The sequence below is a fragment of the Schistocerca americana genome, chromosome 2 (assembly GCF_021461395.2).
Source record: "Schistocerca americana isolate TAMUIC-IGC-003095 chromosome 2, iqSchAmer2.1, whole genome shotgun sequence".
NCBI classification, from domain to species: domain Eukaryota; kingdom Metazoa; phylum Arthropoda; class Insecta; order Orthoptera; family Acrididae; genus Schistocerca; species Schistocerca americana.
The window spans coordinates 294,468,788-294,495,850 of record NC_060120.1 but is presented as its reverse complement, the minus strand read 5'-3'; the positions used below and the strand labels follow the sequence as shown (position 1 = coordinate 294,495,850).

The 27,063-nt window shown below is 39.5% G+C and overlaps 1 protein-coding gene across 1 annotated transcript in view; it reads left to right on the top strand.

Moving 5' to 3' along the window:
- The window catches only part of LOC124595363, a 186,018-nt gene that overhangs the window by 34,469 nt on the left and 124,486 nt on the right, over nt 1-27,063 (top strand). Inside the window, exon 3 of the mRNA XM_047134082.1 lies at nt 24,694-24,815. Within this exon, the coding sequence (XP_046990038.1) occupies nt 24,699-24,815 (117 nt within the window). The 5' untranslated portion in view covers nt 24,694-24,698. The remainder of the gene's footprint in view (nt 1-24,693; nt 24,816-27,063) is intronic.

Here is a 27,063-nt window from a genome sequence, read left to right as displayed (position 1 = left end):
ACGTTAAAGGAGAATGTGTACCGTGATGTGCCTACAACCCCAGAGGATATGAAACAACGTATTGTGGCAGCCTGCGGTCACATTACACCAGATGTACTGCGGCGTGTACGATATTCATTACGCCAGAGATTGCAATTGCGTGCAGCAAATGATGGCCACCACATTGAACATCTATTGACCTGACATGTCGGGACACACTCTATTCCATTCCGTAATTGAAAACGGAAACCACGTGTGTACGTGTACCTCACCCCTCATGGTAATGTACATGTGCGTCAGTGAAAAAGACTAATAAATAGGTGTTAGCATGTGGACGTAATGTGCTGTTCCAGTCTCTTCTGTACCTAAAGTCCATCACCGTTCCCTTTGGGTCCCTACGTAATTCGGTGCTCTCCGATACACACGATCGAACAGCGGATGAGTGGTACTCAAGCGTCAACTTCAGGTTACAATATCTCCGGATGTAATTAACATTTTACAATGCAACAAACGGCACTGATTATGTATTTGTTTATATGTTCAGATGTGCTAACAAAACTAACGGGGTTCCATTTAAAAAACGTAGGTTTGTGTTAAAAAACATACTTCTGTGCATTTTTTTATGGTTTGTGTTAACCAGTTACACTAGCCCTTCTCCTCACGTTCGGTCTGTGGAATCGATTCGTCAGTATTTTATGTGGTTTACGAAATATATCCAGCGTAATGTTAGGTGACTCACCCTGTATATTGAAAATATATACCCTACGTCCGTTCAAACGTTCGGTAGTATGCTCCTGAAATCAAACTTATCGTCACCTAACACTTTCTAAATTTTCTTTTCCTTCTTTTGTCTGTTTATCCTGTCAGCAACTTGAATGCATGAACTGTTAGGCTGATTCTGCGAAAGGTCTCACACTTATCTGCCCTTGCTAATTTTAGGACTGTGTGGATGGTATTTTCCCGAAAGCATGTTGGCATATCTCCAGAACCACGTAGTATACAAATCAACTTGATTAATAGTTTTTTGCACTTCTGCTAAGCTATAATTCTCTATGCCTTCCGCCCTGTTTCACTTTGCTAATGGATTCCTTGTGTTATCCTTTCCCTCGCAGAGGTCTTCATTGTACACTTTACAGCTACTCGCCGTCCCATTTGTGTTTCCCTCCTGCACTCGTAATATTGACACCTTTGGTTTCAATGACACGCAGGCTATTTTGACTTTTTCATATCCTAATCGCTCCTTATGACGCGAAATTATATTTCTATTTCTTCACATTTCTTAGCCTTTTCATTTTGGTTTCCCTACACTTCCTTTTTATTTTGTTCCTAAGTGAGTTATGTTTCTTTATTCATGTCTTTTCCTGAACATTTGAATACTTTTCCTTTCATAGATCTATGTAAGTACTGCTTCTGTTATCCAAAGTTCCTTCGCAGTTACCTTCCTTCTACCTATATTTTTGTCTCTTTAATTTCTGTGCCTGACTGTATATTCATCTACAACACAATTGGCTGCTGTGGAATACATTATAGCAGTATCTATAACATTTGAGAACTTTAAACGGACCTCCTTACTCCTTGGTACTCCAGAATGCCACTTCTTTTGTCATGGATACTTTCTGATGATTCTCTAAACCATCAACCTACGCTTCATCGTTACTAAATGCTAATCTGTGTCTATATCAAATTCTAGGTACTCTTTGCAATTCAGTAACTGATTTTGGAATCGTACCATGGTATAGTCCAGTTGGAGAATTTCCATGTGTCCAGTTCCTTCCTATGTGTACCTCTTTGTCATTTAGGAGCACTGTATTTCTTATTACTAAATGAATTACTTTGCAGAAACCATGTAGTCTTGCTCCTGTCTTATTCCAATAGTCCAGCCTATATTCTTCCGTAACTCTATTTCCTATTTTTTCCCATACTACCATGTCAAAGTGACACATGATTATCAGATTTTCATCTCCCTTTAGATGCTGAATGCCATGTTCTGTATCCTCAGATACTTTAACTACCCCTTTATCCTCTGTTTGAGACATCGACATGTGTACGTGGATCGCAGTTGTTAGGGTAAGTTTGTTGTCGATTCTAATAACAATCCCATCTCTGAGATGTTCACAGAAACTCACTCTCTGCTCTGCCTTCCTATTCATGAACATTACTACACCTATAACACTGTCTGCTTCTGCTGTTGACATTAATCTGTGTTGTGCTGACTAGAAAAGGGTATTTTTTTCCGTTTCACTTTGAAGACTCCCAGTATATCTAGAAACAGCCTCCGCATTTCCTTTTTCAGATTTTTTAGTTCCCTTTACGACATTCAGACTTCCGATATTCCACGCTCTGACTCGCTTCGTTGGTTATTCAGATTTCCTCGTGGCCTGCTCTGCCTTGGCAATCCCTCCTGGAGATAATTTCGGGAAAATCCGGAATCTTCTGCCAACGATGAGGTTATCACGACACTTCCGTAGTTACAGGCGACATGTCGTATGGATACCATTATGCGCCTTTAGTGGTGTTGTTTCCATTGGCCTCTGCATACTCAGGTCGTTGATAGATGCTGATTCTATCGCTCTTCATGGACAGTTTCGCAAGACAAGGGCAAGAGGGTACCCTAGACCTTTGTCTGCTCCTCTGGCCTCTCTAACAAGACCGTTGTCAGACTGACGGAGAAAGCTCTTCATGGACAGTTTCGCAAGACAAGGGCGAGAGGGTACCCTAGAACTTTGTCTGCTCCTCTGGCCTCTCTAACAAGACCGTTGTCAGACCGACGGAGAAAGCTCATTGGTAAGTCTTCAGTCATATTTGGCGATGGAGGTTTCAGTTTCAAGGCGATCACTGATGAGGATGTTCAGCTGAATATCAGATACCTGTAGAATCTTCCAGATGGTCTTCCTCTCAAAACTGAGTTCCTTATTAAGAGATGCTATGGCCGGTCTAACACAGAACTGGAATGGCACACCCAACACTGCTGATTTAACAGGGGAAAACAACGCTGGGCCGAGATTCAGGCTGACGTCATTCACCATCGTACTAAAGCTTATTAACTTTAAAGCAACACGTTATTAAGATAGCAATGATTAACTTTCAAGCAATACGTAAATAACATACCAATGACAAATCCTAAAGAGGAACAAGTGAGAGAAGGGCCGATAGATGGATAAGGGAAGGAATGAGGAGGTTCTTCACAGAATCGGCGAGGAAAGGGACGCATGGAAAACGCTGATAAGAAGAAGACACGGAATGACAGGACATCTGTTAAGGCACCAGGGGATAACTTCCAACTAGAGGGTGCTGTAGAGGGTAAAAACTGTAGAGGAAGAGAGAGATTGGGCATAATTGCTACTTTGAGGTTAAACGGTTAGCATGGGAGAGGAATTAGTGGCAGGCCCCATCAAATCATCCCAAACCAATCAGAAGAATGAAGGCGCAAAAAAAAAAAAAAAAAACTGCGCAAATTCTCTGCAATGTTACTCATGTTTATGGACTAAGATAACTTCTACAGATTACAAGAATCGGCTTACGGCCGTTCAGCGGTAACAGGACAGTTTTAAATACTGAAGATTTCGACCACATGAGACTTTTTTTTAACTAAAATAACATAGAAATACAAATTCTCTGACCAATGCCAGCAATAGGCTTTAAGTAATAATACTCAGGAAAGTATGACACAGTACCCCAATGAATTACAACTAAATGATAGATTGAAATTGAAGCTTAAATTCGACTAAGAGACCGATTGATTAGAAAAATTCAAAAACCGTTTGAAAGGTAAACCATTAAAAAGGTACGGCACCCTGGGCCGTTAAAAACTTACAAACAAAAAAATTTAGATTTACAGCTAAACTCAAACCTACAGTCGATTCGATGTAATTCCGAGGTTATAAATTTTTAACCACGGTAATATATTTTAACAAAGATACAGTTAGAGAAATCGTGAGGTTACCTTCCATTCGGAAAGCGGATGCGCTCAGCGACTGTTACATTGACTTGTAAATTAAAGATTGTACCAGTCAGTTGTTCTTTTTAAATTTTATGATGCAGATCTAGATTTAGGCTAGAAGCTAGCCATTCTCAATGCACTATTATTTTTGCTCAAAACATGTAAGTCCTTGTTGATCGGGATCCACCCACAGTTCATTGAATACTCTTGGTAGTATTCAATGAACTGTGGGTGAAGCCCGATCAACAGGGACTTACATGTTAGAAAATAATGACTGAAAGCACTAAATAATTACCTGTTTTACTTCCATAAACAGGAATATTCGTTGTTTTATTTCTACTACTAACTTATTTCTAAATTCCATGTTTGTATTACTTATAGTACTGTTGCTGTCCTATGATCTGCTACTATGCCGTTTATGAGTCTGGTGGTAATGGAGTGCTTATCTCATCTGTGTCTGTATGTATATCTGTTTCCATATCAGTGTTTGAACATCTGTTGTCCCATGCATCATGTTGTCATATAGAGTATGTTTCGGCATGTGATCTTGTTCAAAATGTTCAAATGCGTGTGATATCTTATGGGACTTAACTGCTATGGTCACCAGTCCCTAAGCTTACATACTACTTAACCTAAATTATCCTAAGGACCAACACCCATGCCCGAGGGAGGACTCGAACCTCCGCCGGGACCATCCGCACAGTCATGTGATCTTGTATATGGTCGTTTCTGCTTATAAGTCTTGTGTAGCGCTCTTAACATTTCGTTCAGTGATGCAATGTTAAAAAATATATCGGCTCAACCACTTGTTTATAGTGTAAAACACTAACAAGGGGAGGCCGCCAATTGTGAAATTCAGATTCGATTCATACTTCGCATAATAAAAGCTCATGGCCAGAGGTGTAATGTGGCAAAGCTCCAAGATGCACTTCTCAGCCGGATTACGAACCCGAGCGCTTACCGCTGCGCCACGACGCTGTAGAAAATTATTAATCGTAGAGAATATTTCACCGCAACGGTTTCTTTTAACTGTCGATTTTCTCGACAACAGCTGAGAAGTTCATCTTGGTGCTTTGCCACATTACACCTCTGGCCATGAGCTTTTATTATGCGCAGTATGAATCGAATCTGAATTTCACAATTGGCGGCCTCCCCTTGTAAGATTGACACGTTTCGGAAGTCAGGCTTCCATCATCAGAATAATAAAAAGTAAAAGAACCTGTTAAAGCTCGCTAAAATGGAACATGCACCAGGCACAATAAAATTGATAATAAAATTAAAACATCGTGGCTACTTCCCTTGTTGCAGCCATGTCTTCCAAGGTGCATCTCCACATAGTCGTCAAAATATAGCAAACTCTAAAATGGTGTCGCCTATGGTGTTCATCATCTAACCAAATGGCTCTCTCCTCTACCGTCGTATACCGTCCGTGTGTCTTCGTTGATACCACACACCACGTAGCCAAAGACGACACTGAAACGCGAGTGAGCTTACGCGCAAGTAAACAAGGAAGTCACAGAGATGTCTATACAAACAGATAACGTATACATGTTCCAAGGACCTCATGAAATGATGATATCCTGCCAATTGCTAAAAATGTAGTTACTAACAGAAACAAGTGAAATGTTTGAAAAAGTTATTTGTATCACCAGTTAGCTGTTCATTCAGTGCGTTCTGATTATCCACGCCATGTATCGTTATTTCCAGCTGTTCTAATAGATCCAGCTTTTTGCCTTTGTCCTGTCTATGTAAAATAACGAGATCCTGATCTATTCCCAACATGGGGTGTCCCGTTTCCCAAATACGCGCGGCTACAGCTGACTTCTCGAAATTATTAAGCCGGAAAGCATCGCTATGTTCATTGTAATGTACTTTAAAGGACCTACCAGTTTGGCCTACATAGATTGCCTTGCACGTGTTACACTGAATTTTATAGACCCCAGCTCTCTCATATTTATCGCTTTCCTCCTGTAAATTATTTCTTAGTTTAAACCGCAGCGTATTATTGGTCTGAAAAGCGGTATCAACTTTAAAAGGTTTGAAAATGTTAGCCACACTACGAAATAATTTACAGCAGGAAAGGGATAAATATGAGAGAGCTGCGGTCAATAAAATTCAGTGCAACACGTGCAAGGGAAGCTATTGAAACGTCCCCTTTTAACAATTTTACAAGACTGTGCTTAAACTGACACACAATATTTTTAGCGCAACGCAATCTGACATTTAAAAATCCCTACAAAAGAATGGCCCTGACTAACATTAAACTATACCTTTCACAAATCACTAAATCACTTACCTCACAATAATCTTCGTTTCTCCCACTACTGCAATACAGCAAGCGCCACTACTGCCAGCTAAATAAAAGATTCAAACTATGGAAGGCACTAACTATTGATAGGGATAGTTAGCAAATGAAAGATATTAATAGAGAACAAACAATGTATTTACCTTGATATCATCATATATAAATATAGCAGTTCATGACAAATTTCAAAACTCCGCCATCTCTCTCCCCACATCCACCACTGCTGGCGGCTCACCTCCAACTGCGCAACGCTACGCGCTGTTCACAGCCAGCTGCCTAACACTACAATGGCGAGTATTACAACAATGCAAAGCAGCCACAGACTGCACAGAGCACAGCCAGTGATTTTCATACAGAGGTGGCGTTACCAATAAAAAAAACCTAAACAGCCTACAAAAACCTAAACAGCCTACTTACATAGCCCCCATGCTCCCCACAAAAAAAATTTACAAATTGGCTTGGGCAGTGGCCAATACAGATTTGAAAAAAATTTTCATAATTACAATAACAAAGAAATCAAATGCACACACTTATTGATACAATGTTGGTCAAAAGCTAAAATTTTCTCACAGTCCATAAAGACAGTCCTGATCGTTCATTACGGTAAAATAGTAGTGTTTTTCTCAAAGTCTGAGCAGTAGAAGAAAATGCACACGGAAGTAGTGGATTTCCATGCAGTCTTGAAGAAGTAGTGTTGTCCTTCCAACGGAAAGACAGTGCTGACTCTCGACATGCAGACAAGTAATGGGTCACAACAGAGCAAACCCACAGCAGAGTCATTCGAAGTTTTGAAGAATATTGGTTGGTAGGTCATCACAGAGCAGACCCACTGTAGTCCTGGTAGAGATTACGGTATTGGTGGGCCACCAGAGGTGCAGACCCACTGCAGTCCTTGTAGAAATAATGGTATTGATGGATCATCAAAGATGTAGACCCACTGTAGTCCTTGAAGAGATGGCCAGCAGCCATCTGTTGTGACTGTGCAGGTGCACAATCACCACTGAAGAGTCTTGCGGACAATATAGCAAGTCCATAAACCACCACTTGTGCACTCACAAAGTTTTTGAAATTGTCCTTAGAACCAGCAATGCTGTTATCCAGTCCCTTGCTGAATCATTAACACACGTGCAAACACTATCAGTCCCTACTTCTCACATATTGTCCATATACTATGACCAACAGAAACGTGTGCAGTGAAATGTAACTAACAAGTTAATAATATCATGAACTGGTGACAATTACAATTTTATAACATAAGAATACAATAACAAAGGTACAAAACACATCATTAAAAACATAATAATACAGATAACATTTGTAGTAATAGGGGCTTTACAAAAGAATAGAAATAAACATATACATCAGTGTTACAGGAATGATGACATAAGTAAATACATAAAAGATCAGAATAACTTTTGAAACATCAACTTTACACATGAGCATTAAAACAAAACAGAATTAATAATGTCTAACATCTTTACAAAGTAAATAACATATTATTAATGCAAATTATATTTGAGGATAACAGTATTCCTCATCATAGTTCATGTAGCTGAGTATGAGAAAAATTCTACAACATAAGTCTGATGAGGTAAACATATAAAGACAGGAAGAACATATATACACAAGGGTACCCAAACACATAGTGGGATAACACAAAAGGAAAGGACAGGGTTTGTTTCATTGCAGTATTTTGCAAACAAAACTTTCTTTGCTTCTTGGAGATCTCCCTTCATTCATCATTATTCCCAAAAGTCCTATCTAAGCCTGCCTTCTGTATTTTGTTCACATCCTCTGTCAAAAATAGTTTTTCTCTCTGCTTTCTGTATTCTGTTCACATCCTCTGTCAATAATAGTTTTTCTCCACTGTACAGTATCCTTTTTATTTTGCCAGACCATTTTCTGATAGCTTCTCAATGCATTTCTTATAAATTTATAATAGTTTGTTTCTTATATAGTCTCCTCTTAAGCTAACTTAAATCTACTGAGCTCAGATACTAAACTAAGGGACGAGGCAATGCAGCAGCACATAACAAATTAACACAAACAGCAATGCAAAAAAAATGGAAAATTGCAAAGCAAGCTACAGTAAATATAAATTACCAAGCAATGCAACATTACAACTAATATGAGCCAATGTACAGTAGCAAGAAAAATAAGTCAGTAGTAAAACTAGCTTAACAGAGTAACACAGTTTAAAATTCAGTAGCACTATGCCTGGCAAACAGCAGCAGCAAATATAAAAAATATAAAACTTATATCTATACATGACAAAGCTCAAGCAGATATTACAGTAAAAACAACAATGCAGATAAGGGAAGTGTATATTCACATCTTAATGTCTATGTAAATTAAAGTGGTGCACCACAACAACTTATTATAAAAAAAAATATTACCATGAACTTGAAAAGAAAATTATGTGTCCAGTTACTGTTACTAGTCCCTTCTTATTGTTCTTTCCTTTCCAAGTGCTCCTTTTTTTAAAGAATGTGGATTACAAAATTATCATTTAATAGATCTGTTGACAGAAAGTGTTCACATTAGCAAATGCATCTAAGTTTATTTTATAAAACTAATGCTGTAACACAGCTGGAAAACAGGTATCAAATGAAATAAGCAATTACGCAAACCAAAGCATAAAAATATCATTCAATAGTCATGTGACATTTCATAAGTTAGTAGAAATTCTCTCAACTCTCGTAGAAAGACGCTTGTCGTAATCAGGTGTGCAGATGTAAAAATATTTCTCGTCATTTCATTAGGCATTTCAGTAAATATCATAAATTACGAGCTCCACAGTATGCTTTCAACATGGAAATGTCAATAGCGAGTATAATGGCCTCCCCTTGTTTTTCTACCTGTGCCGCTGAAAGGCTAATGGCTTTTTTTCGGGCGGCTGTCGCCCAGGTGGGTGCCCGCGACGCATTATGTGCAGGTGGTCACTTAACTTTCTTACGGAAATATTTACGACAGCAGTTTCCGCTACAGTGACAGTCTCACATAAAAATATTTCACAGGTCAAGAATTAGCGTTGCAAATCTGTAGAAAGAAAATTCTATAAATATAAGTGTCCAAATAAAATATTCGTCAGCATTGTGATACAGTCACGCATTTACGGACATTTCATAACTCTTAAAGCACGATTCTTGGTTTCCAACATACTTCTTATTCCTCATATACGGTAGCCTCATCTTATTGATCATAAACATATCTCAACAGCATAGTACACATCGTCGTCGTAATAATATCATAACATCTCAGTCAATTCTCACAATCGTCGTAGCTTCCTCCAATAACTTCAAAGCCTAAAAGGAATTCTCTGCTCATTTAAATAGTGTCACCTACCTCAAACGTACTTTAAAAATCATGATCTCATACCAAATACATCATTCAAAGCTCTCGTAGTATCACAATGGTTCCGAAAAATATGAGAATTTCTCAAAGTACAGAGAAAATACAATTTCGTAAGTGTGAAGTTATCCGACTGTGTAATTACGTAAACATCTGTCACTGATGTAGTAAAAAATATGTTTATCTCTCAGTTAAATGATCAGGTAGCTGTGTAATTCTGTGTTAGAGAAATATGGTACCGATGTGTAAAGTTGTATAAGCAAATACCATATTAGCTAGGGTTCCTTGTGGTTGCCACACACATGGTACACAAAGTAAGCGTGTACCCCCCTGAGGATTAATGTAATTATACCCTCAGGTGTTACAGATTACAGCAATGGAATGAAATGTATCACGGAAAACTTTCCTTGTAATTCAAAAATCTTTAAAAATGAATGTTTTAAGTACAAAATTAATCACTCAAATACGTGTACTGTAGCGCTAAATGTGCGTCTTGTTGCAACATAATCTGTGTGGAAATGTCGTAGTTATCGTCCTCCGAAAGCTAAGTTCTGCAGAAGTCAATGTACTTACCTCATGATACACAAAAGTGAAATGCTTTGCGTATAAATGTCCTAGTTATTACGCTTATTGCCGTGATGAGGAAAGTACTGTGCTGTAACGTATTGTTGTCCTACGGAAAAGGCTGTCTCCTTGTAGCCATAGCACAAAAGTCACCACTAAAACATGTCTCACTTTACAGAAGAATTCAGAAAAAAACTGTGCAGATATAAAACAGATACGCCGCAAAAGTAACATAGTAAATTGTCACTCATTAGTAGCGTCGTGATAAAACCGTGTAGTTGTCACTTAAACTAACCACTGTGTCATCTGGTATCTCTCAGAAAGTACTTTAAATCCAGAATATATTTTCAAGTAAACCAAAATGTTGCATTAATATCTCATTAGCAGTACTGGTAAATGTTCTAAGTATGTAAGCCTTATAGTCGTTCCATAATCGTGCAACTAACAAGCAAGAATGTACAAATACAACACTGTGTCGTCTGTTCACTATAACAATGCAATCGTAATTTCTGTTTAAAAATGTTCCCTAGGTTCTAGACTGGATATTTAACTTCAAACATTGTTGCATGTTAACAGATTCTAAGTCTGACAAGCATACTAGTAATGTAAAGTGAAAAGTTTTATGGCAATGACAAAGATAAAAAGCAGATTATCTTTCAATAAATGGTTTTACATGTGAAATGTGGTGTAAACCTTTACTCTTCCTAGTGCACAAAGTTTCAACTTCAAAGCAATTATCATGTTGTATACATCGGTAAAGAATGCTAAAATTTTTCTCCAGGCTAGCGTCTTATGTTATTTTTCTCGGAGCCAGCGGGCGCACGCGGCTGCCTGCTGTGCGAGTCATTGTCTGTCTCTTTGTTGGCGCGCGCCGTTATTGGGATTAGGAGACCTAACTTCTACAAATTCACCTCCTCGAGAGGGCCCTGCTCTGTTTGAATCCCGCCAGTTCTGATGCAATTCAGGTCTGTCGTTACGATCACATCGTCTGTCGTCATGTCGGTAGTTCCTGTAGTTTCTTTCTTGTCGGTTAAGTGGTGGAGAATTTCTCCCTGAATCGTACTACGCGCTGAACTGTTGCGTCTGAAGTTATTCTGTCTCCCTTGATAGTATTTATTTTGGTTCCCATATTGTCTGTTTCTCTTATTGTCTCTGTGATAGTCATTACCATGGAGAGGTGATCTTTCCCTGTAGTTATTACTACTCTGCCAACGGTTGTCGTACGGGTGGTGTCTATTTTGGTCACGATTTGCGTTGTAAGAATAGACCAGTCATGTCCGGTTATTGTTTCTGTCGTCACGGAATTGTGACGGATGTGACCTGTAATTGTTGGGTCCTTGTTTTCGCGTTCCGCGATTATCAGTGTCAATTTCTAGTTCTTGTAACAGTCCCTGAAAAGCTTCAATGTCGTCTTTGCAACGTCCTGCTAAAATAATATGCCATAAATGTTCAGGTAATTTGATTAAGCAAATGCGGATGAGTTCTGAGGGGCTGTATGGGTTTGACAGGTACTGATTCTTGTGCAACATGTCTTCAAAATATTTCACAAGACTGGAGAATTCAGATTGTTCGAAATGTTTCATCATTATGATACCATATTTTACTCGGTCTTGTGTGGCTTGAGACCAATATGCTGAGAGGAAGGCATGGTAAAATTCTCCTTCACTGTGGCAATCGTGAATGACCGATCGCATTCTTACAGCTGGTTCATTCTCTAAGTAGCCACACATAAATTCTAATCTGTGTTCCAATGACCAGTTGGGAGGAAAACAATGAGAGAATTGATGGAGCCATGCTTGTGGATGAATGTCGTTGCCAGAATTCTTAAATGTTTTGAATTTACGTGTAGTAATGAACAGCTTATAGTCAAAATCGTCATGTCGGCGAGTCGCATATCGGTCATTGTTAGGTCGTGTCGGCCGTTCCATCTCAAAATTCGATGCACATTGCCAATTTCTTTCATAACTTCCGAAATGCCCTGTGTTATTATTTTGCGGCTTCTCCGTGTTTCTAAGTCCCTCTTCCCGTGTTGGAGCGCGAGTGTCCTCTGAAATATGTAATTCTTGTATCACCTGCGTCAACTGATCTTGTACTTCCCGGATTTCTCTTTTGTACTGTGTATTGATTTGATTTTGATTTTGTTTGAATTTTCTTATTTGTTCATACTCTTCTGTGTCAGTGAAGGCTACGGGTCTTGTGTCATTCAGATCATCATCTACCTTTGTGGATAAGTTAGTGACCTGATCCGAAAGTTCGGCTACTTTCTCCGATAGTGTACTTATTTCTTCAGTGTGTTTTTCTGAACCAAGTTTCAGAGTATCTACTGTGTCCTTAAAGTTTTCCTGAGTTTTTGCAAGTTGCGTAACCGAATCGGTAGATGCAACTGAGTCAAATTTAGCTTGCAAGGTCTCATGATTTTCATGAACAATAATTTGCAGTTCTTTTATGGCTGCTTCGTGATTCTGTAATGCATTTTCATGCCGCGAAAAAATAGGTTGAAAATTCTCACAAATTTGTGTTTTTACGTCATTACAGACTTTTTGACATTTCGATTCAATGTTATGTAACTCAGTAGTTAAATCTTCACGTGTTTGTTCAAGTGTTTGTTCCAATGAGTCTAACTTTTTAAGATTTTGTTCCACTGTGTCTAACTTTTGAAGCTTTTGCTGTGTTTGTCTCTGATTTTGTTCCATTCTGTCTAACTGTTGCTGTGTTTGTCTCTGATGTTGTTCCATTGTGTCTAACTTTTCAAGCTTTTGTCCCATTTGTTGCATTAATTGTAATAACAATGCACTGGTGTCTGAAACATGTTCCTCAGTGCTTTTCGGCAGTGAAGTTGCACTGGCAACATTCACATTTTGACAAGTGGAAAATGTGTCTTGACTCATTTGAGAAAACGGTGGGAACCCAAAACCTGAGTCTGCAGTATTTGCAATATTGTGTTCTGTCATTCCCGATTCCTGAGGCGAGCTGTTGCCGACCAATCGATCGATAACGCTTCCCTGTTCACTACCTGTTTCACTGTCCACGCCATTGTTTGCCGCCCGCTCCATTTCCCTATGCACAGTTGCCAAATTACTACTTTGAATGTCTGTTAATTCAATACTCTGCGGCGCTAACACACTGCTTTCGTCTTCACTGTCATTTCTCAGTCTACTTTGGAGCCTAGTATTACGTTTTTCACACGCCATTACTGTCACAATATTTCACACGACAACACAGAAAAGCACAATTTGAAGAGCAAAAATAAGAGAACACATTAACATAACACTGAAAATAATATCTAGTTAATTGCAGCTGCGAAATACTTTGTGCAAATCTACATGCATGCCACAACTGTTTTACTGTACAACAATGAAAAACTACAACTACAAAGGAAATTCTCTCTATAATTACCCGCTAGCAATAAACAATAGCTACACTAATTACACAAACTACAAGAAAAAAATCAGAAGATTCCAGTGAGGTATCCTAGGCTAAGGGTCGACATATGAAACGTCCCCTTTGAACAATTATACACAACTGTCCTTAAACCGACACACAATATTTTTAGCGCAACGCAATCTGACATTCAAAAATCCCTACAAAAGAATGGCCCTGACTAACATTAAACTATACCTTTCACAAATCACTAAATCACTTACCTCACAATAATCTTCGTTTCTCCCACTACTGCAATACAGCAAGCGCCACTACTGCCAGCTAAATAAAAGATTCAAACTATGGAAGGCACTAACTACTGATAGGGATAGTTAGCAAATGAAAGATATTAATAGAGAACAAACAATGTATTTACCTTGATATCATCATATATAAATATAGCAGTTCATGACAAATTTCAAAACTCCGCCATCTCTCTCCCCACATCCACCACTGCTGGCAGCTCACCTCCAACTGCGCAACGCTACGCGCTGTTCACAGCCAGCTGCCTAACACTACAATGGCGAGTATTACAACAATGCAAAGCAGCCACAGACTGCACAGAGCACAGCCAGTGATTTTCATACAGAGGTGGCGTTACCAATAAAAAAAAACCTAAACAGCCTACAAAAACCTAAACAACCTACTTACACTATTTAGGGCCAACTGGTAGGTCCTATAAAGTACGTTAGAAAGAACATAGCGATGCTTTCCGGCTTAATAATTTCGAGAAGTCAGCTGCAGCCAAGCATATTTGGGAAACGGGACACCCCATGTTGGGAATAGATCAGGACCTCGTTATTTTACATAGACAGGACAAAGGTAAAAAGCTGGATCTACTAGAACAGCTGGAAATAACGATACATAGCGTGGATAATTAGAACAAACTGAATGAACAGCTAACTGCTGATACAAATAACTTTTTCAGACATTTCACTTGTTTCTTTTAGTAACTACATTTTTAGCAATTGGCAGGATACCATCATTTCATGAGGTCCTTGGAACATGTATACGTTATCTGTTTGTATAGACATCTCTGTGACTTCCTTGTTTATTTGTGCGTGAGCTCAGTCACGTTTCAGTGTCGTCTTTGGCTACGTGGTGTGTGGTATCAATGAAGACACACGGACGGTTTACGACGATAGAGGAGAGAGACATGTGGTTAGATGTTGAACACCGTAGGCGACACCATTTTAGAGTTTGTTATATTTTGATGACTATGTGGAGATGCACCTTGGAAGACACGGCTGCAACAAGGGAAGCAGCCACCATGTTTTAATTTTATTATCAATTTTATTGTGCCTGGTGCATGTTCCATTTTAGCGAGTTTTAACAGGTTCTTTTACTTTTTATTATTCTGATGATGGAATCTTGACTTCCGAAACGCGTCAATCTTAGTGTTTTACACTATAAACAAGTGGTTGAGCCGATATATTTCTTAACATTGACATTCACAGCCACGACCTCTCATCCAGTATGGATAAAATCAAAGATCAGTGATGCAGTTAAGCATGCTCCAGTTATTTAGGTCTCCTAAAGCTTGCCTTATGTCTTCGGCTTCTGACGTCGGCCTTACGTGGGTAAGTGTGGCACATTTTAATGTTATGTTCACCACATTCACACGTATCACTTTGGCTAAGATCAAAGCTGTTCAGGTGTGTAGGGTAAGGGCCAAAGCCCATCAGGAAGTGTATTATAAAACGACTTGCGTCAGTGTGTCTGAGCCTCAACCGTTACCAGATGTTCGGGAAGAAGCAGAAAACCAGACGGCCGTTGTCAGATTTTCCCCATCCATTTTGGCATATCTCAAGCTTCCAAAGTTTTAATTGGTGTTTTTATATAATATACTCCCCTGTTGTCTCATATACCTTCTCCAGTCTTGCCCTTTTGAGCCAGTATGCTGCTGCTCTGTGTCTAATGGTTATGTCAATAGGCTGCGTCGTAATTACAACGCATAAGGATTCCACGGACGCGGTGCCAAATGCCCCTGACATTCGGAGCCGTACACCTCTTTGTGCACGCCTCACAATGGTTTTTTGTGTCACGAGTGACAGTTGATATGTCTCGCCGCTCGCTGCAATACACGTGATAGATTCAAAGAGGCCTGTATGCTACATTCGCAGTGTCTGCAATGGTAGTGTGAAGTGAGTTGAGTTTATTGCGGTGAGTTTATGCACTAGTCTTCTCGCTTTCTTCAGTTGTAGGTCTTATGTGCTCGTTGAAGGTCAGTCGTTCGTTGAGGTGTGTCCCTAGGTATCTTGTTATTATCTTCCTCTAAGTGCAAGTGTCGTTCAGCGTAATGATGGGGTTTCTCTGCCACGCCTCCTTGATCAGTAAATATATTCTCTTGTTTGCCGCATTTGTGAGACTGTTATGGTTGTACAAGCCACTTATTTTTATAAGGAGTCGTGTAGCATTGGTCTCGAATTGCAACCTCGAGTTTGTAGTTAGTACTATTAGTAATTAGTCAGCATACCCTTCACCCTATGATCTTCGTCCAGATTGTTTACGAGCGGTTCTATGGCAATAACCCAGAAAATCGGCCAACATATTGAGTTTTGTGCGCATCCTTTTGTTGTTTTCTTGATAACGTTTGTTCCTGCTTGCCATTGCGCGATCCTGCCTTTGCAGTAGCCAAATAAGCTATTGTATAAGATTGTTGGTGTCTGCAGCTCTCGTAGCCTTGCATACAAGGCAGGCCACCAGAGATTGTCGGAGGCGCCTGCTATATCTATTGCTGTTGCCAACCCGCATCTTTATTGTGTGTCCTGTATTATTTCCAGCACGTGGTTAAGTGCATCGTCTATAGAACTTTTTGTTCTACATCCATTCTGATATGGGTTAAGGCCTAAGAGCGCTCTGTGTCACTGTAGTCGATTACACGGGAGCCTCTCCTACACCTTAGCCAAACTGTTCAAGAGGAAGGTGAGCCCGTAAGCCTATGGGTTTGTTGGGTCCCGGCCGTATGCTTTTTTGAGGATTACTACGTTCACTGTTTTCCACATCGCAGGGACCTTACCTTGCAGCTGGGCTTTATTCAGCAACTCCAATAAAAAGTGGATGACGTGTGCAACAGTATTTTTAGCGTTTCTGAGTAATCCATGTGGACCGAGAGTAATCTTATTCCTCAACTGTTTTATTGCTAACGCTGCCTTTTCTGCGCAAATGGGAAAGAAAGGAGCGGGGCCATCTGTGTAGGTGTCCTCCGTTTGTCTTCTTTAGTCTGCGTGGTGTTCTGCCCCTTGTAGTAGAGGCGTCTGTGCACCTAAGAGGTGACAGTACTATCGGGGTCTTTATCTTATCTGTTAGAAGTTTAGATGGTTCCCCTCATGTATTGTTTTGTAGCTGAATTTTGACAAACCTGTTTCAGTGATCCTGTCTGGTCTCTAATAACTTGTTTTTATATCTTTACTTTTCATTGCAATATAGTTCCAATCTTACCTGCCTATCTTGTGCTGTTTTTGCTTTTTGGTAATATTTTCTTTTGTCTGCAGCGTCTTTCTTTAGTTTTGTTAACTCAGTGGACCAGGGGAGTAAAACTGTGTGTTTTCGCCAAAGCGCGGATGAATGCTTGTAAATAGTGAAGACCAAGTATGACGAAGAGAATAAAGACGGAGGAAAGTTGAGAAACTATTTTGTAGGGAGCACATTGTGGTCATGTGGAAGCGATCTAGATGCTTGTAAAACAATAAACTGGTAGCCAATATCGCAGGAATTCTTTTTATTCCATAATTACCGTTTCGGCGAAACTAAAGCCACCATCATCATGTGTCCTAAGATCCGATGATGGCGGCTTTAGTTTCGCCTAAACCGGTAATCATGTAATAAAAAGAATTTCTGTGATCTTGGCTACCAGTTTATTGTTTTAAAAGTTGAGAAAGTAATACAAGATGTACAACAATATCCTATATATACGCGAAGATGTAGATAGCGACACTTGGCGGATGTGTTGGCCCACCAAGTACATCACCGAAACGGTATACTATTATCACTTAGCCTGTGCTCATTGCGGACCAAATAAATGTACAGAGAAAATGGCTGAACTTGTAAATTTTAACACGTTAAAGAGAATAACAGATAAGAGAATGAATTGCGATGAGACTCGGGGTTCAAAGTGGCCAACTGCGCGAAATGTGGTCGTATGCAGAGCATAAGAACTTATGGTGTACTAGAGTTTGTGTGCGCAGACCTCTATGGCCCCCTGCCAAAGACCTTCGTTAATTTCGCCTATATATTAGAAGTGCTGGAAAGCTTTTCCAAGTTCATTTATATTTGATAAGAAAGGCAATAGCTAAAGCTGTTCTTAACAAACTTGCATACAACTACTCTGTGCATATCGGCAAAGCAAGAGCGATTTTGTCCAATTTTAGATTAGATTAGATTAGATTAATTATTCATTCCATAGACCCATAAAAGAGGGAATCCTCCTGGGTGTGGAACATGTCTGATAAACACATTACAAAAATGTAACTAGGAAAACTTGAGTTTCATTAACTTTAATGATCCTCAGTCAATAAACAGTAAAATTATGTACATGAATTAAATTTAAACTTCTAATATTTACAGGTTTAATACTTACATCTGCTTTCATTAAATCCATCATTCAGACATTTTCTAGTTTCTTAGCTATTACAACCAAGTATTGTCAAAAATTAAAGTAAGTTATTCATGTCAGTGATTCTCAGTTAAGAACATTCAAATTATGTACACTATTTAAAATTAAACTTCCACTATTTACAGACTTAAGACTTACATCTGCTTTCCATACATCCATCATTCACACAGTGGGTAGTTACTTGGCTGTTACAACCAATTATTGTCAAAAATTAAAGTATAATAAATTTTCATTGTAATGGTCTACTGCACTTGTTGAGAAACTCATGGATGGAACAGAAGGAGCAGGCCACCAAAAATTCTTTTAAATTATGTTTAAATTGTGCCTTGTCTGAAACTAAACTCTTAATGCTTGCTGGTAACTTATTGAAAATATGCGTTGCTGAATACTGGACTCCTTTCTGGGCAAGAGTAAGTGATTTTGAATCTTTATGTACATTGTTCTTATTCCTAGTATCGATTCAGTGTACTAAGGAATTAGTTGGAAAAAGAGGTGTATTATTCACAACAAACTTCATTAAGGAATAAATATACTGAGAAAATGTGGTTAATATGCCCAATTCTTTGAATAGGTTTCGACATGATGTTCTTGGATTTACACTACTCATTACTCTTATTATACGCTTCTGTACTCTAATTTTTTATCTATTTGTGGATGGCTTGGCCGAATGTATTGCCACCATAATCATAGGGCGTGGGGCAAATACATAAGCGATTTTGAAAAGATTATGAATGCTTTGACGCACGAATCTATAGGATTTATTCCAGAAGAAATATTATTACACCATAAGACTAAGAGATTGATGGAAGAGATAATCGATCTCCCTTCGCGAGTTAGTACTGACACTGACGAGAAGAAATAACTTTTACGAAAGGTAATGAAAAAGAAGCAGAGCGCGAATACGGTGTCATGACGTGAAAGCGTGGTTTGCTTGTTCAAATGTGTGTGAAATCTTATGGGACATAACTGCTAAGGTCGTCAGTCCCTAAGCTTACATACTACTTAACCTAAATTATCCTAAGGACAAACACACACACCCATGCCCGAGGGAGGACTCGAACCTCCGCCGGGATCAGCTGCACAGTCCATGACTGCAGCGCCTTAGACCGCTCGGCTAATCCCTCGAGGCCATGGTTGGCTAAATTTACTATTGGCAACCTCGTTCTCGTTAAGGCGAGCGAAAAATCAAGGGAGACTGATAATGCGATTTCAAAGTTTAAGTTCATTTTAATGCATCATTTAAGATTGACAGTATAGCTCACACTAACGCTTACTGTTTAGGTTTCTCTAATTCTTGCAAGCTGAGAGGTATACGTAGCATTGTGTACTTGAACTTGTATGAGTCAAGAACTGATTAATCTGAAAAAGAATTTCCATTAAAAACTTAATTATTAGTTTAATTTTGAAAATTTATTCCAAAGTTTTTCTTGAACTAGAGAGATGTGCAAAACGTATATCGAGAAATTTAGCTTACAGAGTAGGTGTTCTGAAAGCAATTGAAATGAAAGTTAAGTCCAAGCCATGACCATTGTGTATAAACATCACTCTCGTACATGTATCATTTGTAATTCTGTAAATAATATCGTGTAAAAAATTTTTTTTTAGCATGAACTATCTAAGTGAATACCTATGCACTCAGACAACGTACAAGTGTGAAGTCTGTGTATGTGTGTGAATATGGACAAGTGATGAGTTATCCACAGTAACAGAAATATAAGGACTGCCTGCGACTGCCGGGGATTGAGTTTTCAAAGAATGCAAGGCAAGTGGACGTTCTGTAATGCCACAGCGCATGCAGGTAGAGAGATCAGGCGTTCCGCTGTGGCACACGCAACGATGCCATGTCTGTAGTGAGCCGGCTGCTGGCTATTAGAATACTGCGGCGTTCTTCGTACAAATGGCGTTCAAAAAGTTTTCCACTGTCGTCTCTAATTTTTTTATGTTTTTCAGGAGGAGAATGAAATTTTTTGTGATCATACTTGGAACACTTAGCTATACATTGAGCCTACTCAGTGTAGCCTCCATCAGCTGTGACTCATCTGGCCCAACGTTCATTCCATGGTGTAAATGCACTTTGGTAAAATTCTGGGGATTGACTTTTACACCATCGCTTGACACAGGAAATAAGGTCTTTCTCACTATCAAATGTGTTACCATGCAGGTGGGCCTTCAGACGACCAAAGAGGTAAAAATCAGACGGAGCCAAGTCCGGAATGTAGGGAGGATGACGAACAATTTTCCAACCCATTTCCTGATTTTCTCCTGCCTCATAAGGAGTGCATGCGGTTTGGAATTGTCATGGTGTAGTATGCTGAGCTGATCCTGAAGCTGTGATCTGTGGGTCTTGATGGCATGTCGCAGCTTGTCTAGTGACAAACAGTAACGTTCCCGGTTAATTGTGGAGCCAGGTTCCAAAAAGTCAATGAAAATGACACCACACTGATCCCAGATGAAGGAGGCCATCACCTTTCGTCCTCCTGTCATTGAAAGCCTTGGTTTCTTGGAATCCGGATGACGCCTCGCCATGGATTGGGTTTTGCTCTAAGGTTCGGACAAAAACAACCATGTTTCATCCTGGGCAATGACGCAGTAAAAACACAGTTTCCACTCTTCAGTAAAGGTCTTCATGAGACCCTCGCACACATTCTCCCTCATCGGTTTCATTTCTCTTGTCAATAATCTGGGCATCCAACGTGCACAGATTTTTTCTGTATCCTAGTGACTGTACCAGTGATACTACATTACCCAATGACAAACGAGTCATTTCAGCAAGCTGTCGTGTCATCACACATCTGTCAATTTGGATCATTTGATCAGTCGTCACTTTATTCACATCACTCACTGCCGTCGATAGTCTACCGCATCGAGGATTGTCCAGTAGACAGAAATCACCTTCTCTAAGCCTCTGCAACCACCCCTGGATACTGCTACAATCCACTGTGTCCACGCCATAAACAGGGAGCTACTTCCTGTGAATCGATGTGGCAGATTCATCGCCGGTCTTGAAGAGGAACTCCATCACCGACCGTTGTCGCACCCTGACATCTACTTCACGGTACATTATGGCTCACCTGTAAGTAAAAGAAAATACTTTTATACCGCAACTTATAGCTAAATGTTCCAAGTATGTTCACAAAAGATTTCATTCTCCTCCTGCAAAAAAAAAAAAAAAAAAAAAAAATTAGAGACGTCTGTGCAAAAGTTTTTGAACGTACTTTGTAAGTACGCGTGTGGAACGCGACGTCTGTCTTTTCAGTGTAACCAGCGTAAACTTCGTTGCAAGCTTTTAACTTTTATCTTGATGCTTGTTTGCAACGCATGTACTCTCATAATTAGAAATGCAGTCTGTTAGTGATTGTGATATTTATGAAAAACTATGTAAAGTAAACACTGCAAGTAGTGATTTCTTATCTTCTTACTCATTCTTTTGTATATCTTTAACTATATTACTTATGTTTTCTTGAACGATACCGACTTGAAATTTTGATTTCAAACGTAATGAATTTTTGAAAGATACAAGATGCTGTTAAAATATGTTATGATACACTATGATGTTTCGAGCTATAATGCCACCGTGTTTTCATGCTAAATACGTTCCTGAACTTAATTGTGATAATTAATGGGAAGCTTAATGAGCGATTAACAAAATTTATGTAGACAATACTGAATGCATTTGCGCATCTGCGTTTCCGTTTGTATTTCCTTAGACATTCACTGATAATGTTTCCATTCAGGAGAAACCTCGCGGAATGTGGGGCACATGTAGCACCGAAAATGCAGATAAAATACCTTCTCCAGTATCCAGAATTTTTCAGCGTTTAATATCCGTTATTAACTTGTACTGTTCTGCTAATTCTGAATCTGTAAGCTATGCCACGGAAACTATGTTTAATACGTTGTTGTTGTTGTTGTGGTGGTGGTGGTCTTCTGTCCAGAGACTGGTTTGATGCAGCTCTCCTTGCTACTCTGTCCTGTGCAAGCTTCTTCATCTCCCAGTACCTACTGCAACCTACATCCTTCTGAATCTGCTTGGTGTATTCATCTCTTGGTCTCCCTCTACGATTTTTACTCTCCACGCTGCCCTCCAATACTAAATTGGCGATCCCTTGATGCCTCAGAATATGCCCTACCAACCGATCCCTTCTTCTAGTCAAGTTGTGCCACAAATTTCTCTTCTCCTCAATTCTATTCAATACCCCCTCATTAGTTATGTAATCTACCCATCTAATCTTCAGCATTCTTCTGTAGCACCACATTTCGAAAGCTTCTATTTTCTTCTTGTCTAAGCTATTTATCGTCCTAATAGATGTAATAGTCTATTTATTTCCGACTATATGTAACTGGTTGTAATTATAATGTAAATATTGTAAATTGCTGAGTAATAGCCAAGGGAACTTCATGTAATGTATCGACAGCAACGAAAAAATGACAGTGGCTGTGCCATTGTTTATCTCTACGTGTGGACAAATCTTCTCCCTCATAGGATCGTTCAACGTAGTCTTTTCACCTATCCGCTCTTTCCTCTACATTTAATAATGGAATTCCTGTGGCACTCTTAATGTTACCACCCTTCCTTTTAAGCACCAAAGGTTGTTTTGACGTTCCTATATGCTGAGTCAGTTCTTCCGACAGTCATTTCTTTTTCGATTTCTTCACAAATGACCGTATGACAAATTTGAAGAAATCGAAAAAGAAGTGATTATCCGAAGGACTGACTCAGCATATAGGAAAGTCAAAACAACCTTCAGTGAAATAAAAAGCAGGGGTAGTAACACTTTTAAATGCAGAGGAGAGAGCGGACAGGTGGAAATAGTAGACTGGGGGCTCTATGAGAGGGGAATATTTGTCTGATGTGATAGAAGAAGGAACAATAGTCGCGTTAGAAGAGATAGGGGATCCAGTATTTCAATCACAATTTAAGAGACCTTTGCAGGACTTAAGATCAAATAAGGGAGAAGGGATAGATAACATTCCATCCGAATTTCTAAAATCATTCGGGGAAGTTCCAACAAAGCGACTATTCATGTTGGTGTATATAATGTATGAGTCTGACGACATACCATCTGACTTTCGGAAAAATTTCATCCCATAATTCCTAAGACTGCAAGTGTGACAAATATCGCACAATCTGCTTACCAGCTCATGCATCCAAGAGACTTACCAGAATAGTATACAACAGAATGGAAAAGAAAACCGAGGATGTGTTAGATGACGATCAGTCTGGCTTTAGGAAAGGTAAAGGCACCAGAGAGGCCATTCTGACGTTGCGGTTAATAATGGAAGCAAGACTAAAGAAAAATCAAGACACATTCATAGGACTTGTCGACCTGGAAAAAGCGTCCGTCAACGTAAATAGGTGCAAAATGCTCGAAATTCTGAGAAAAGTAGGGTTAAGCTATAGGGAAAGACGGATAATATAATATATATACAAGAGCTAAGAGGGAATAATAAACTTGTAAGACCAAGAACGAAGTTCTAGGATTAAAAAGGGTACAAGACAGGGATGTGGCCTTTACCCCCCTACTGTTCAATCTATATATCTAAGAAGAAATTATGGAAATAAAAGAAAGGTTCAGGACTGGAATTAAAATTCAAGGTGAAAGGATATCAATAACACGATTTGCTGATGTCGTTGATATCCTGAGTGAAAATAAGGAAGAATTAGATGATCTGCTGATTGGAATTAACAGTCTATTGAGTGCAGAATACGGATTGAACATGAATCGAAGAAAAACAAAAGCAAGGGGAAGTAGCATAAATGAGAAATGCGAGAAACTTAACATCAGGATTGATGGTAACGAAGTAGATGAAGTTAAGGAACTCTGTTACATAGATAGCAAAATAACCAATGACAGGTGTAGTAAGAAGGACGTCAACATCAAAAGCAGACTGACAAAAACGGGCATTCCTAGCCATGAGAAGTCTACTAGTATCACACACAGGCCTCAATTTGAGGAATTAATTTTTGAAAATGTACGTTTGGAGAACAGCATTGTGTGGTAGTGAATCATGGTCTGTTGCAAAATCGCTACAGAGGAGAATCGAAGCATTTGTGATGTAGTGCCACAGACGAATGTTGAAAATTAGGTGGAGTGATAAAGTAAACATTGAGGAGGTTCTCCGCACAATCAGAGAGGAAATGAACATGGGGGAAACACTGACAACGAGAAGGGACAGGATGATTGCACATCTGTTAAGACATCAGGGAATGACTTCCATGATACTAGACTGAGCTGTAGATTGAAAAAAATTGTAAAGTAAGACAGACCTTGTCTGAATGTTCTGAAAAGCTAATCATTTGCATATCACAGCATCTTCTCCCTGTCGGTTAAATTTCGCGTCTGTAGCACGTCATCTTCGTGGTGTAGTAATTTTAATGGCCAGTAGTGTATATTCTATGAGCAAATTCTGCTTTCGTACGCTCTGTAAGATCGTGAAGAAAGAAAGTGAATATTGCGCTTCTACAGAACTCTCATGAATTGTATTGTTCACCAGTATCTCGTCTGTATTCTTCGTCAGGACTCATGAAGGTCGTCGACCTGGGACTGGTCCCTGGCTACTGGCGAGACTTCCCACAGCTGGTGTCACTCGGCGTATCGCATCTCTCACGTCTGTTGGTTCCCCTAGCATTCGAACACATGGTAAGTGGCACTTTTTTCCCTCTTTTGAGCTGTGTTGTACATAGGAGAAGTGAGAAAGTGACGCACTCTGCCTCGCGTTAACTGCTCCGTTCACAGAGTCTCCTTCCTGTTTAATTTGGCTCTCACTTTTGCTATCTTTATCTCTCTGGGTGTAATGTTCACTCTTCACAAGAGTTCTGACCCGCCCCTATGTTGGACGTTCTTATGGAGTTGTTAGACAAAGTGTGCAAGCTCTCTTTTTCTCCTTAATTCTCAGAACTTCCCCAACAGATCTCGGAAACTACTTGTCATTCCAACTTCGCGACGAGCTGCCACAAACCAGTCAGAACGCTGGTGGCTCAAAAAAAGGTATGTGTTATGGCTGTTGAGTTTCACTTCCAAAACCGTGTACTGTGACTAAAATTCTGGGACGTAAATCTTACAAATTTACCTGCTACCATTGAAATTCCTTTATAACGGAGACATAATTTTAAGGCAGCTAAAGGGTGCAACACACACATATAGGAGTTTAAGCACATCCTAGGTAGGATCACCTTCGTACGAGAGCCAAACAGTCTCTACTATTAAATGATATCCCACACTCAATAAAAATGTGCGCTGCTGAATACCTCTCAGTCATATACGGTACTCCATCACTTCTCTTGGAATAATACGGTACTTTCAATCTGAAGCCTGTCGAATGTTCCGAGATGATGAAGTTTACAAACACACGAGGTCCAGCAAAAAAGGCGAAACCTTGTGCCTCCTGTCCTTGACGCACGTGTTATCAACAGTTGCATCAAGTTAAAAACCAGCCGCGACAAGGACCCTCTGCAATAACGTTCGCCCGCTTTTTAAATCTATGAAACGATAGAACATGCCTAACTATGTCTTTCTCATTCGCACTGATATGATTCACAAGTAGGAGACCATTTATTGCAGAGAAGCCAATGTTTCTTCAGGTTTGTTCAGTAGGAATCTGGTTATAACTGTCGTAGGGTTTGCCATAAGTTTTTTCGCGTGGCGGTGTCGACGCTAAAAATGACGACCATGCGTGTCACGTAAGTTCAGACCCGGTTCCGTAAAATTACTTCTGTGCAAAGCTAACGATTACTTAGTTTTTACATCTCGAACTTAACGGCTCGCTATAACGGCTCAATCGCTTCCGTACTACTTTTCACGTGCCCCTTGTCGATGCCTCTAAAGACTGGATGAGAACGCAGCCGATCTCACCTCCTGGCTCTCTACCTCCCAAATTGTCTGCGCGACACGACAACACCCCAGCCGCCAATAAAGACGCGGAACAGTAGTGAAAACTGTGAGGTAAAACTCATCAGCTTCCGCATGAGACGTCAAAGAATACTTGTGATGAAAACACGGTTCTCCAGTAACCAAGCTAAATATTTAACGAATACGCTAAGAACAAAGAAAGTTTCTACGAGACTCACTTATACCCCGATTTCTCGCTTTTCGTGAGCGTTCGTCATATTAGCTGGGCTTTCTGAGTGCGTCTCTACTCCTAATCCACAGTTTCATTATATGTGATGTTTCCTCCTGTGATTATTTAACACTACCAGCACAGATTCTCCCACGAACACCCACTGAATGATATTGGTCTTAAGACAGTTGTAAATCTGTTGTGTGTTATGCACATCTGACTTCTGACAGTACTGTACACGAAATGATAAATGACACACTGTGATAAGTGGCTTAGAGTAACATATCGTGTCGTCTGTAAAGTGTGTTACTCCCTAAAGTGTCATGTACGGGCCACCTTGCGTCTTTTGTGAAGAGAATTACGGTGTTAATAGTGCAATGTGTTGATAAGATTGTGAGTAAATTAGTTCTTTTTCCGCCAATGATGTCGGATTTTGCTGGATAATGTGAGAGATTGTCTCCAAGCGCTGTGGCATAACACCAGAGGTTGCGAAATGATACATGTTGTTTTGGATAAATTGCAGTGCTTTTCATAATTTCTGGATAGAGTCTCTTTAACACTGTTGTTAAAAATATCCTGTTTTTATTCATTTTCATTCGGTTCGCGTCTTCTGTGAGTTAAAAATTTTGTGAGTATCTGTGCGTGGGTTACATTCCCGTGCTTTTACGACTATCAGTCATCTGCACAACTCACCGAAAGATGAGTTTTCACTAATTGTTACTTTATTTCAGTTTAAATATGTTGTAGTGGATTTTAGTTTACCCTAAAAGCAACGTCATGAATGGCAAATGTGGATGTTACGTAGACTAGTTAGTATGGAAGAAATACGTC